Genomic DNA, 14,427 nt, shown 5'->3' on the forward strand with positions numbered 1-14,427 from the left:
TCGAAAATTCTAAAAATGTTCCCAGACCTCAAAAATGTGGACTCACAACATCCATTTTTTAAATTCTATTAAAAGTGTGATGTTAACCTGGAAAACCTGGAAAAACAAAGCGGAGAAAACGGAATTTGGGGAAATACAGAATCCGTTTTTTTTTTTTTTTACAGATTTTATAGGGCCCTGAAGTTGTTATGCTCACAGGCTGTGATACACACACACACACACACAGTGAGGTGAATGTCAGTCAGTGATCCACATAAACAGTACATTACCCAGATTATCTGTGTGTTTATTCCATTTAATGCGTCACAATGGCTAGGTTCACGACCAAGCTTCTGAACAATAATACCACGGCCCTCTACAGGCTCAAAGAAAAGCTAGCTACTAGCTAGTCACCTTCCCACCAGCTGTGTACCGCGATAAGCCTGGAGGGTGAGACAGAATAGAAGGTACCACACACACTCTCTCTCACACACACACACTCCGTCAAAACAGGACAAAGATGATTCACCCGTGTTTAAAATAGATATGATTAGCTTAGCCTCAGAGACACAACAGCATCATCTCAACACCACCTGAACCACAACAACAACAGGCTGGAGACGGTGTGAAAACTACGATAAACACTGCAGAGAGGTGCTAGGAGCCTAGGACAGGCATCCTCCAGGCTTTCTTAGGCAAAAGCACAGACAGTACTATACAACTACATGAAGGTCCTGAAAAGCACTTTTTTTTATGTGATCGCAGGGCTCCAGACTGCGACCATTTAGTCACATCTTGCTTGTTTAGGTCGCATTGGTGCGAGCTGCACATTATACATTATACGTGATTACAATATAGTAGCCATATCTAGGAAAACCAAAGTTCCAAAGGCTGGGCCTAATATAGTGTATTAGAGATCATATGATAAGTTTTGTAGTAATTCATATGTTGTTGATCTAAAGAATATTTGTTGGTCCGTGGTGTGTAATGAGAAGCAACCAGACGCTGCACTTGACACATTTATGAAATTGCTTATCCCAGTTACTAATAAGCATGCACCCATTAAGAAAATGACTGTAAAAACTGTTAAATCCCAGCGGATTGATGAGGAATGGAAAAATTGTATGGTTGAGAGGAATGAGGCAAAATAAATGGCAAATAATTCTAGCTGTACAACCGATTGGCAAACGTACTGCAAATTGAGAAATCATGTGACTAAACTAAATAAAAATAAGAAGAAACTACACTATGAAACAAAGATAAATGACATAAAGAATTATAGTAAAAAGCCTTGGAGTACCTTGAATGAAATTTTGGGCAAAAAGGCAAACTCCGCTCCATCATCCATTGAATCAGATGGCTCATTCATCACAAAACCCACTGATATTGCCAACTACTTTAATGATTTTTTCATTGGCAAGATTAGCAAACTTATGCATGACATGCCAGCAACAAACGCTGACGCTACACATCCAAGTATATCTGACCAAATTATGAAAGACAAGCATTGTAATTTTGAATTCCGTAAAGTGAGTGTGAAAGAGGTAAAAAAAAACTTGACAACTTGGATGGAAAATTACTGAGGATAATAGCGGACGATATTGCCACTCCTATTTGCCATATCTTCAATTTAAGCCTATTAGGAAGTGTGTGCCCTCAGGGCCGGAGGGAAGCAAAAGTAATTCCCCTACCTAAGAATAGTAAAGTCCCCTTTACTGGCTCAAATAGCTGACCAATCAGCCTGTTAACAACCCTTAGTCAGCTTTTGGAAAAAAATTGTGTTTGACCAGATACAATGCAATTTTACAATAAACAAATTGACAACAGACTTTCAGCACGCTTATAGGGAAGGACATTCAACAAGCACAGCACTTACACAAATGACTGATGATTGGCTGAGAGAAATTGACGATAAAAAGATTGTGGGGGCTGTTTTGTTAGACTTCAGTGCAGCTTTTGACATTATTGATCATAGTCTGCTGCTGGAAAAATGTATGTTTTATGGCTTTACACCCCCTGCTATATTGTGGATAAAGAGTTACCTCTAACAGAACACAGAGGGTGTTCTTTAATGGAAGGAATTCCCCAGGGCAGCTGTCTAGGCCCCTTACTCTTTTCAGTCTTTACTAACGACATGCCACTGGCTTTGAGTAAAGCCAGTGTGTCTATGTATGCGGATGACTCAACACTATACACGTCAGCTACTACAGCGACTGAAATGACTGCAACACTTAACAAAGAGCTGCAGTTAGTTTCAGAATGGGTGGCAAGGAATACGTTAGTCCTAAATATTTCAAAAACTTAAAGCATTGTATTTGGGACAAATCATTCACTAAACCCTAAACCTCAACTAAATCTTGTAATGAATCATGTGGAAGTTGAAGTTGAAGTGACTAAACTGCTTAGAGTAACCCTGGATTGTAAACTGTCATGGTCAAAACATATAGATACAACAACTAGCTAAGATGGGAGAAGTCTGTCCATAATAAAGCGCTGTTCTGCCTTCTTAACAGCCCTATCAACAAGGCAGGTCCTACAGGCCCTAGTTTTGTCGCACCTGGACTACTGTTCAGTCGTGTGGTCAGGTGCCACAAAGAGGGACTTAGGAAAATTACAATTGGCTCAGAACAGGGCAGCACGGCTGGCCCTTGGATGTACACAGAGAGCTAACATTAATAATATGCATGTCAATCTCTCCTGGTAGATTGACTTCATCACTACTTGTATTTGTGAGAGGTATTGACAGGTTGAATGCACCGAGCTGTCTGTTTGAACTACTGGCACACAGCTCAGACACCCATGCATACCCCACAAGACATGCCACCAGAGGTCTCTTCACAGTCCCCAAGTCCAGAACAGACTATGAGAGGCGCACAGTACTACATAGAGCATAGGCCTCATTGGGCAGTAGGCTACAACTGCAAAAACACCTTTACTGTTAGATTAATACATGGCTACCAGCAGTGGGTATTATATTTAGAGTTAGCAATCTAGCTAATGTCTTTTGAGTTTCCACTTATTCAGGTGGTGAATTAGCCCCAAATAAATTAGCCTATGATATTAGAGCACATAAAGATGCAGGCAAATTCATCTCTATTGAACAAAAAAAATATTTAGCTTACTTTTTAATAAAGCACTGTGAATTACTTTAAAATATTATAATTATAATAATAATAATAATAATAATATATCATTTAGCAGACGCTTTCATCCAAAGCGACTTGCAGTCATGTGTGAACACATTTTACATATGGATGGTCCCGGGAATCGAACCCACTATCCTAGCTAAGCTACTCATTTAAATAGCGTGACGGCGCGGGAAAAAAATAGGTGTGACCAAATCATGGGCTGGTGCCAACAACTGAAAAACTTAGTGGCACCAGTGCCACCAGGGGAAAATGTTAGTCTGAAGCCCTGGAACAACTGTTGGCTCCAACTCAAAGCACCCTTTAATTTATTTAGGCTCGAGGATGAGAGTTGAGCACGTTCTTTCCCTTTACCTGAGATTAACTCTAAGGAATAACCTTTATCAGAAGGTTATCACTACATCAAACAGCCAGGCGTATTAAATTAATTTATCTCAGTCAGGGTGAGGGAGAAGGGACACTACACGAACGCATACACACACACACACACACACACACACACACACACACACACACACCTCTACAAAGACACTACAAAGGGTTAAACCTGATGATGAGGGATAAAGAGACTCTGCCTGCTGCCTGTCTATGTACTGCATTGTCTCTCTGTCTGTCTGTCTGTCTGTCTGTCTGTCTGTCTGTCTGTCTCTCTTTCTATCTATATGTCTGTCTGTCTGTCTGTCTGTCTGTCTGTCTGTCTGTCTGTCTGTCTGTCTGTCTGTCTGTCTGTCTGTCTGTCTGTCTGTCTGGAAAATCTAACATAATAGACCTAATGATTAAATAAACAGGAGGTAATCATGTGTGCGTGTGTGAGAGACAGACCAGAGAAAGAGGGCAAATGAAGGAGAGAGAGGCTGTTGAAAAGAAAGAGAGAGTGATGAAGGTTGAAAATGAGAGGCAGGAAAGGAGAGAAAACCGTGAGATGCAGAGAAAGAGAAAGAAGGTTGAGTGGAGAGAGAGAGAGAGAGAGAGAGAGAGAGAGAGAGAGAGAGAGAGAGAGAGCGAGAGCGAGAGAGAGAGAGAGAGAGAGAGAGAGAGAGAAAGACAGAGAGAGAGAGAGTGAGAGAGGGAGTGAGAGAAAGAGAAATAGAGAGAGAGGCCACCAGGAGGACAAAGGAGAGAGGGCAGGCTGGAGCTAACCCCACATCATGCGTCAGATCTCCGTGGTCATAACAACACATACACTCACAAAATATAGATAACATACACATGAACACACACACACACACACACACACACACGAACACACGCACGCGAACACGCATGCACCACATCGACTGACCTTCCTGAGGGTTATATAAATCTAATTAACCGATCTCTGCTAACACTCACACACACACAACCTCTGAATCTGACCAGAAACGCAGCCCTTTGATTCATGGCCGTCCACACACAGCTCTCTTATAGTCTAAACTTTGATCGCTCCTCTGTCTTAATGTATTTTGCACACCGACTCTCTCTCTCTCCCCTCAGTGTTAGATTGGTGTGAGAAAGAGAGAGGGCTTCAGCACCTAGTTTATTGCTTCATGAAGTCAAGGTGGAGGCTGACAGACAGGCAGGCAGTCCTGGTCTCTTTGTTATCACTGGGCTGGAGCCTCTCGCAGGAGAACTGTGGGTGTGTGGGTGTGTGTGTGTGTGTGTGTGTGCGTGCGTGTTTTGGGCTGAGGCTGCAGACACAAGGCCAGGGACTGCTTTCCCCAGGGCAGACACTTACACCACTACAACACACTGACTCCCTCCTAGATAGGACTTCTAAGTGTTAAAACAGGTCTCCAGCCACCTAAGACCTCACTAATTTCACTCTCTCAATCCCTCCTCATCTCTCCAACTCTCCCCCTCCTTTCTCCCCTACTCCCTCTCTTCCTCTTCTCTCCCACTCAGCCTGCCTCCTCCTCCTCTGCCTCTCTCCCTCACTTCAACCCCTCCTCCTCTTCTCTTTCCATGCCCTATGGCTGAACCCAGTATAGACTGTGATATTGGCCGTGTGAGCGACAGCCTCTCAGTGTGATATCTGACTAGAGAGAGAGAGAGAGAGAGAGAGAGAGAGAGAGAGAGCGAGAGAGAGAGAGAGAGAGAGAGAGAGAGAGAGAGAGAGAGAGAGACAGAGACAGATATTTAGACCCTGGCCCTCATTAACGAGCTTGGAGATATATCAGCGTTTCTTTACTTAGCACCCCTTCCCTCCACTCTCCTCCCCTCAAGGGTGACCACATTTAAAATGCCCAAATGCGGGACAACAGGATGATTTTGCGGGACATTTGCATTCCCCCCCCGACAGATCTAATTATAGAATATGCCTAAAATGCATCGTCCAATTGCAACGTCTGGCTATGCCCACACAGTCTCAAGAACATTTTCTAAAACAGGTATTTTATACAACAACCTTCTGTGTTCTCTTTTCGACTCCCTCTACATTTGCAATCAAACGCCTGCATTTTCTCCATCTCCTTAGCTGTCATACTCTGCTTCCACAGGGCATTCCACTGATTTCAAATCTAGGTCCTCTTCGTGATATCTTTAAAAAAAAAGCTGCATTATAAAGAATGACCTACACATACTGAGTCTATGTTATAGACAGAAGCGTGCTACATGGCAGACCAATCTGAACTCATCTCTCGGCATGTCCAGCCCATCCATTATCTCAGCCAATCATGGCTAGCGGGAAGGTTTCTGTCTTTTTCCGTGGCTAAAACAACTAGGCTCATAATTACAATTTTATTCGTTTTTACATATGGCATACAAGTTTGTTATTAACGCACATGAATGTTCACATGTTCTAGAAGGCATTTTTGCCAAAAAACGTATTTTGATTTGTACAAAAATGTTGCGTTCAAATTCCTCTCCTGTGAAGTAGTGACGCGCAACTTACAGTGCTATGAAAAAGTATTTGCCCCCTTTCTAATTTTCTCTACTTTTGCATATTTGTGATACTGAATGTTATCAGATCTTCAACCAAAACCTAATATTAGATAAAGGGAACATAAGTGAACAAATAACACAACAATTACATATTTATTTCATAAACAAAGTTATGCAACACCCAATTCCCCTGTGTGAAAAAGTAATTGCCCCCTTACACTCAATAACTGGTTGTTCCACCTTTAGCTGCAATGACTCCAACCAAATGCTTCCTGTAGTTGTTGATCAGTCTCTCACGTCGCTGTGGAGGAATTTTGGCCCACTCTTCCATGCAGAACTGCTTTAACTCAGTGACGTGTGGGTTTTCAAGCATGAACTGCTCGTTTCAAGTCCTGCCACAACATCTCAATTGGGATTAGGTCTGGACTTTGACTAGGCCATTCCAAAACTTCCAATTTGTTGCTTTTTAGCAATTTTCATGTAGACTTGATTGTGTGTTTTGGATCATTGTCTTGCTGCATGACCCAGCTGCGCTTCAGCTTCAGCTCACAGACGGATGGTCTGACATTCTCCTGTAGAATTCTCTGATACAGAGCAGAATTCATGGTTCCTTCTATTAAGGCAAGTTGTCCAGGTCCTGAGGCAGCAAAGCATCCCCAAACCATCACACCACCACCACCATGCTTGACCTTTGGTATGATGTTCTTACTGTGGAATGCAGAGTTTGGTTCAAGTCTACCAATCAAGTCTACATGAAAATTGCTAAAAAGCAACACATTGGAAGTTTTGGAATGGCCTAGACAAAGTCCAGACCTAATCCCAATTGAGATGTTGCGGCAGGACTTGAAACGAGCAGTTCATGCTTGAAAACCCACACGTCACTGAGTTAAAGCAGTTCTGCATGGAAGAGTGGGCCAAAATTCCTCCACAGCGACGTGAGAGACTGATCAACAACTACAGGAAGCATTTGGTTGGAGTCATTGCAGCTAAAGGTGGCACAACCAGTTATTGAGTGTAAGGGGGCAATTACTTTTTCACACAGGGGAATTGGGTGTTGCATAACTTTATTTATGAAATAAATATGTCATTGTTGTGTTATTTGTTCACTTATGTTCCCTTTATCTAATATTAGGTTTTGGTTGAAGATCTGATAACATTCAATATCACAAATATGCAAAAGTAGAGAAAATTAGAAAGGGGGCAAATACTTTTTCATAGCACTGTATGCCTAGTTTCCTGAGCAAATTAGAGAAGATGTTGTTAACAAACTATACTGTATAGCCTTCCTGTATTTTGTTTCAATCAATCAAAGCACATTCTGCCTAGTGGCGTGCGCTGTTGAGTTTTTTTAAACTATTCAGCTAGCCATTCTAAATCTCATAAGTAATGAGGTGGTAAAATGAGGTGGTGTTTTTGGTGTGACAGTAACGTTATACTATGCTATCACATTTGGTTGTGTTATGTAGAATACTAATTCATTATTATGTGATCTTCCAAGACATTGATTCAGCTTTGATGTAACTTTACTTAATGGGCACCATTATGAGAAGTGGCAGAGCGACACTCTGGCAGCACTACACCCCTTCTCGCAAAATTTGGTGATGCAGACACGAGAAACCACATGTGTGGCTGTTTGGGAATATGTGACCAAGGAAACATTTCTGGTTGGTCTCAGGGACTGTAAAACAGTTAGGAAGGGAGACTTTTAAAACAGGATTGAGTGAAGTAACAGCAAATGTGTTGAATGAGCAACTAATTAGAAACTTGGAGAGCCTCACAAGTTTGACTAAATTAGCTTATAGCCTATCTTTCAGTCTAATAAGGCTATTTACTTACTTTTGTAGCTCTTAGTCAGAAGCACGCTTCTCCAAGTTTAGCTGGAATTTTGCCCGGAAGGATATGAGAAATGTGATTGGTTGACGATAGGCCTATGACATTGGCCTACGTCTCGATCTCAACAACTATTGGAGAAGTGTTGAACATCACCAGTACCACATCCTTATGATATACATCTATTCATAAGTGCAAAGTGACTGCAAGAGACAGGTTGGAATGTCTGAATGAAATACGGGACAAATCAACCTTTTCTTTCTAAATTAGTGGTGTTTGAATTTGTTGATAAATGCAGGACATTATTATTTGGTTGCGGGATGCAGGACAAAGGGCCAGAATGCAGGACTGTCCCGCACAATCCGGGACATGTGGTCACCCTACTCCCCTCCTCCCCCACTCTCTCCTACCTCACCTAGCCGGGGAAGACTCTCTTGAGATAGCTGATGGAATGTGCTTCATTTTTTAAAGTTGGCTATCTCGCAGACGGACAAAGGCATACCAGTTCAAAGTTAATGGAATAGTGAAAGGACACTACTTGTATCTAAAACATTCTTGGCTGTAAACGGTTCCAACTCCCCACTCTTATACTTAACTTGCCTCCCGGAAGATACCACACAACCACATCGCAGCAGCTCTGTCTTATGCTAAGATACAGTAGTAAGTGATATGGCTATCCTCAATGTAGATATGGCAGGGCTAGTGACTCCCACATGAATGCCTAAACAACCCCTGTGTATGATACTACTGGCTAGGGGGCAGAGAAGGGATCACTGAGAGCATCAAACAGGGGAGAGAATGCTGAAGGAGTCATGAGCAGAGCCATGTACAGTGCATTCGGAAAGTATTCAGACCCCTTCGCTTTTTCCACATTTTGTTACGTTACAGCCTTATTCTAAAACGGATTAAATAAATAAAAATTTCATCAATCTGCACACAATACCCCATAATGACAAAGGGAAAAAAGGTTTTTAGAAATGTTTGCTAATTTATAAAAAATAAAGAATATAAATACCTTATTTACATAAGTATTCAGACCCTTTGCTATGAGACTTGAAATTGAGCTCAGGTGCATCCTGTTTCCATTGATCATCCTTGAGATGTTTCTACAACTTGATTGGAGTCCACCTGTGGTCAATTCAATTGATTGGACATGATTTGGAAAGACACACACCTGTCTATATAAGGTCCCACAGTTGACAGTGCATGTCAGAGCAATAACCAAGCCATGAGGTCGAAGGAACTGTCCATATAGCACCGAGACAGGATTGTGTCGAGGCACAGATCTGGGGAAGGGTACCAAACAATTTCTGAAGCATTGAAGGTCAACAAGAACACAGTGGCCTCCATCATTCTTAAATGGATTAAGTTTGGAAACACCAAGACTCTTCCTAGAGCTGGCCACACAGCCAAACTGAGCAATCGGGGGAGAAGGGCCTTGGTCAGGGAGGTGACCAAGAACCCAATGGTAACTCTGCCAGAGCTCCAGAGTTCCTCTGTGGAGATCTGAGAACCTTTCAGAAGGACAACCGTCTCTGCAGCACTCCACCAATCAGGCCTTTATGGTATAGTGGCCAGACAGAAGCCACTCCTCAGTAAAAGGCACATGACAGCCTGCTTGGAGTTTGCCAAAAGGCACCATCCCTTCGGTGAAGCATGGTGGTGGCAGCATCATGCTGTGGGGATGTTTTTCAGCGGCAGGGACTGGGAGACTAGTCAGGATCGAGGGAAAGATGAACGGAGCAAAGTACAGAGAGATCCTTGATGAAAACCTGCTCCAGAGCGCTCAGGACCTCAAACTGGGGCGAAGGTTCACCTTCCAACAGGACACCGACCCTAAGCACACAGCCAAGAGAACGTAGGAGTGGCTTCGGGACAAGTCTCTGAATGTCCTTGAGTGGCCCAGCCAGAGCCCGGACTTGAACCAGATCGAACATATCTGGAGAGACTTGAAAACAGCTGTGCAGCGACGTTCCCCATCCAACCTGACAGAGCTTGAAGAATGGGAGAAACTCCCAAAATACAGGTGTGCCAAGCTTGTAGCGTCATACCCAAGAAGACTCGAGGCTGTAATTGCTGCAAAAGGTGCTTCAACAAAGTACTGAGTAAAGGGTCTGGATACTTATGTAACTGTTATATTTCAGTTGTTGTTTTTTTCATAAATTTGCAAACATTTCTAAAAACCTGTTTTTGCTATGTCATTATGGTATATTGTGTGTAGATTGATGAGGAAAAAACCCAAATGAGGAAAAAGTGAAACGGTCTGAATACTTTCCGAATGCACTGTACTGTATGTCTCTAAATGGTTCTGTTCTTGAGGTACTATAGAGCCCTGTTTGGCTGCAACAGTCCCACCCTATACTATAGACTATTGCCTAGTCACTAGGGTACAGAGGAGTATCATAGAGAGAGCAAATGTTGTAGTCATCAGCTATGCTATGGGGCTTTCACCCCCCTCCCATCCCGCCCCTCTACCCATCCACTGATCAGGAACTAAGCACTCTCTTTAATTGGGTGGATGGGGTTGATTGCCCGTGTGGACGACAGGGGCCCTGAGGAGTATTGGAGCTGTGTGTGTGTGTGTGTGTGTGTGTGTGTGTGTGTGTGTGTGTGTGTGTGTGTGTGTGTGTGTGTGTGTGTGTGTGTGTGTGTGTGTGTGTGTGTGCGTGTGGAACCATTTGGCCTCTGTGCTACCATTGAATAAAGCTGGGGCCCCGAGGCTCTCAGAGCAATCACACATCACACACCCTGGCGGCCATAATGAAGTGAAGCTAGCCTCCCCACTACCACGCCTGACAACGCTGAGCTGAGGCTGAGCTCACTGACTGACAACTGAGAGGAAACAGCCAAAGTTCCCTCTTTCGTTCTCCCTCACTCTCTGTGTCTTTCTGGATCTCTCTCTATCACTCTATCACTCACTCTCTCTCTCTCAATCTCCATCCTCTCTCTCTCGCTCTCTGTCTCTCTCTCTCTCTCTCTCAATCTCATCCTCTCTCTCTCTCTCTCTCTCTCTCTCTCTCTCTCGCTCTCTCTCTCTGTCTCTCTCCAAATCCCCAGCCCAACTTTACTTAAACCAACAGGTGAAGAAACTGTTGAGGAACTCTCCTGCTCAGTTTTAAGACTTATTTTCTTAGTAAGGCGTTGTCATTCACCTTGTCAAGTTCCTCATTGAAACTCCACAATAAAGCTCCACTATAGGATAAGCTGATGTAACTTAACGCAAAAGCTCCTTTTCAAACTGGGAGATCGACGCACTACTCCGCTATTCGTAGTGAGGTGTTGTCATTCCCGAGTGTGTTCGCCATCACTTTGAAGTGGGGATGCTCTCATCTGCTGTCAATTTGCAGAGGAGCCCCAGTAGCTAGCTGCAGTGCGTTGTTGCTATCACTTAGAAAGGAGACACTGTTGTTGTTTTCAGAAAGAGAAGGGAAGTCTTTAAGCTTTACATTCAGCAGGAAGGTGTAGGAACTTGGATTAACTGTCATTACATATGCAATTATTAGTGAGTGACATTGATGAATTGTACAGTGTGTGTGTGTGTGTGTGTGTGTGTGTGTGTTACCATGGCTAGAAGAAGACATCTTAGTGACTTTGATAGAGGGGCTCTACCAGGCACTGGTGCCACTAACTTTTTCAGTTGGTGGCACCAGCCCATGATTTGGTGGCACCGATTTGTGTGTGTCACCCCCCCCCCCCCCCCTCCCCCCGTGAACTAACACTTGACTCTTTCCCTTCTTACTAGCTGCTCTGCCTTTGCTGATAGCTACTATGAGGAAATATTTACTTACTATGACTGTGATATGTGGTTGTCCCTCCTAGCTATCTTAAGATGAATGCACTAACTTTAAGTCGCTCTGATGACTAAAATTTAAATGTTTGTGTGTGTGTGCTTGCATGTGCTGTGTAAAACACATTTCAGTTTGTGTGTGTGTGTGTGTGTGTGTGTGTGTGTCTGTCCTTACTTGTGGTGCAGCTGTGAGGTGTGCAGGTAAAGCTCCTTCCAGGCCAGGCAGCACTGAATGCAGTCGTTGAGGGTCTGCTTGCTGGAGACCACATAGCCTTGGAAGATCCTGTCCAGGGAGATATCTCTGCAGCACAGCCGGATAATCTCATTACTCATCTGGAACAACAACAACAACACAGAAATGATCAACAACAACAACAACAACAGAGAAAAGATGCAAGACACCACATTACCACTAAGGCTTGTGTGTGTAATACATGAGTAGAAATGACTTAGGCCTTGTGTTATGTATAGGGCCTTGAGTTATCCTGATTACTAGACCTGACCAGGAGAAACTCAGGCTCCTAGTTACCATGATGTAGACTCACCAGGAGAAACTCAGGCCCCTAGTTACCAAGATGTAGCCTCACCAGGAGAAAGTCAGGCCCCTAGTTACCATGATGTAGCCTCTCCAAGAGAAACTCAGGCCCCTAGTTACCAAGATGTAGCCTCACCAGGAGAAAGTCAGGCCCCTAGTTACCATGATGTAGCCTCACCAGGAGAAACTCAGGCCCCTAGTTACCATGATGTAGCCTCTCCAAGAGAAACTCAGGCCCCTAGTTACCAAGATGTAGCCTCACCAGGAGAAAGTCAGGCCCCTAGTTACCAAGATGTAGCCTCACCAGGAGAAGGTCAGGCCCCTAGTTACCATGATGTAGCCTCACCAGGAGAAACTCAGGCCCCTAGTTACCATGATATAGCCTCACCAGGAGAAACTCAGGCCCCTAGTTACCATGATATAGCCTCACCAGGAGAAACTCAGGCCCCTAGTTACCATGATGTGGCCTCACCAGGAGAAACTCAGGGCTCCTAGTAGTAGATTAAAACAATTCCTGGTCAAGTCATTTGGTCAAGAAAACCCACAAAAAAATTCAATCTGTGGAATTCATCAAAATAATCTACAGATCATCCCCCTTCACCTTCCCTCTCTCTCTTTCAACTCCAAGCCTCCAGTCCAAGTGTAACATTTTGTTATCCTTGGTGTATGTATGGTTTTTAATTGGTTGGTTTTTAATTGGGGCGGCAGGTAGCTTAGTGGGTAAGAGCGTTGTGCCAGTAACCGAAAGGTCGCTGGTTCTAATCCCCGAGCCGATTAGGTGAAAAATCTGTCGGTGCCCTTGAGCAAGGCACTTAACCCTAATTGCTCCTGTAAGTCGCTCTGGATAAGAGCGTCTGCTAAATGACTAATTATTATAATTATTTAATATTCATAATGCTAAAAAGCTAGGTTGAAGGCCCTGGTATCCCCCTCCAGGGTTGGATCACACCAGATGTATGCAGATCTACATCTGTTCTGTGCAGCCTGGCCGGCTCAGACTCTTGATGCAGGTGTGGTTTGTATTATAATACCACGCAGTGAGAGAGAGAAAAGGCCTACGCTTTAGAGGGGTAGAGTATAATTCAACCAGGCTCACATTTCAACGTTTCATAAACCCCGCATTTAATGTGGTGTGCTTGGTGTCAGTCAGCCATCGCTATCCTGTCTGTCACACTCACATAAACACAGGTAGAATATAGGGGAAGGGAGGGAGAGCGGGGTAAGGAGAGAAGAAACAGGAGAGAAAGAGTGTGAGAGAGAGAAGAGAGGGAGAAGGGACAGGAGAGAAAGAGAGAGACAGACAGAGAGAGAAAAAGAGAGATGAAGAGAGAGACAGAGACACAGAGAGAGAGAAAGAGAGAGAGAGAGAGAGAGAGAGAGAGAGAGAGAGAGTCAAAGGGAGGAGAGTAATTATTGGGGATGATGTATATAGTGGGGTATGTGGAATGACAGCTTCCCTTTCATTTCTCTGATCAGTGGTTTAATCCTGACAGAGGAACAGCGGGCTGGGGAGCTGAGCCGACCTGCTCTGCCTCACTGAAATGTGTGAGTGAGTGTGTGTGTGTTTGGTGTGTGCACGCGCCTTTGCGTTTGTCTCCTTTGCCTCTTTTTCCTCGTCTTCTGTGTGTGTGTGTGTGTGTGTGTGTGTGTGTGTGTGTGTGTGTTTGTGTGTGTGTGTGTGTGTGTGTGTGTGTTCGAGTGCTCACGGCACCAGGAAAATGTGTTCTACAGGCTGATTACACCGCCGAGCAAATGCCGCTTTTAATGAAGGAGGGGGAGAGAGAAAAACACAGGAAATTAAATTGATATGTAAATGACAGAAATTCTCATTTGGCCTGAAGGTGGAGAGTGCTAGAGCATTAACCAGCTTATGAGTTAATAATGGGGGTTTTTTCTCACTCTCGCCCTTTCTTAGAGAGAAAAAAAATGATGGAGAAAGAGAGAGGAAGAAGAAGAAAGATGAAGACAACATACAGGTAACTGCCCAAATAAAGGAAACACGAGTAAATGAGGGATACAAAGAGTTCAGAAATCTGCATTTTCAAAACAAGAGATCATCCAAAAATCTGCGTTTTAAACCATTTCACCTGCGTTTTATATTGAAAGTCAAATGTTTTGCTTGAAGATGTACTTGCATCTTACTGGAGAAAAGTAGGCTACACCGAGAAAAGTACCAGAGACAAAGTAGCTACACATCAGTCAGAGCGCTGTCTGCTGATAAGAATGCCTTTTGGTGAATTCTCATCCAAGTGGAGAAGCGCAACTGAAGCACAACATTAGGCTGATGCCGA

At 43.7% G+C, this 14,427-nt stretch overlaps 1 protein-coding gene across 1 annotated transcript in view; it reads right to left on the reverse strand.

The window, feature by feature from the left end:
- The window catches only part of dnah2 (dynein, axonemal, heavy chain 2), a gene marked incomplete at its 5' end in the record, with an annotated part of 216,531 nt that overhangs the window by 178,702 nt on the left and 23,402 nt on the right, over nt 1-14,427 (reverse strand). Inside the window, one exon of the mRNA XM_084165815.1 lies at nt 11,777-11,934. Coding sequence (XP_084021941.1) covers nt 11,777-11,934 — 158 coding nt within the window. The remainder of the gene's footprint in view (nt 1-11,776; nt 11,935-14,427) is intronic.

This window comes from Coregonus lavaretus (genome assembly GCF_964263955.1).
Source record: "Coregonus lavaretus genome assembly, chromosome: 7".
Taxonomy (NCBI): domain Eukaryota; kingdom Metazoa; phylum Chordata; class Actinopteri; order Salmoniformes; family Salmonidae; genus Coregonus; species Coregonus lavaretus.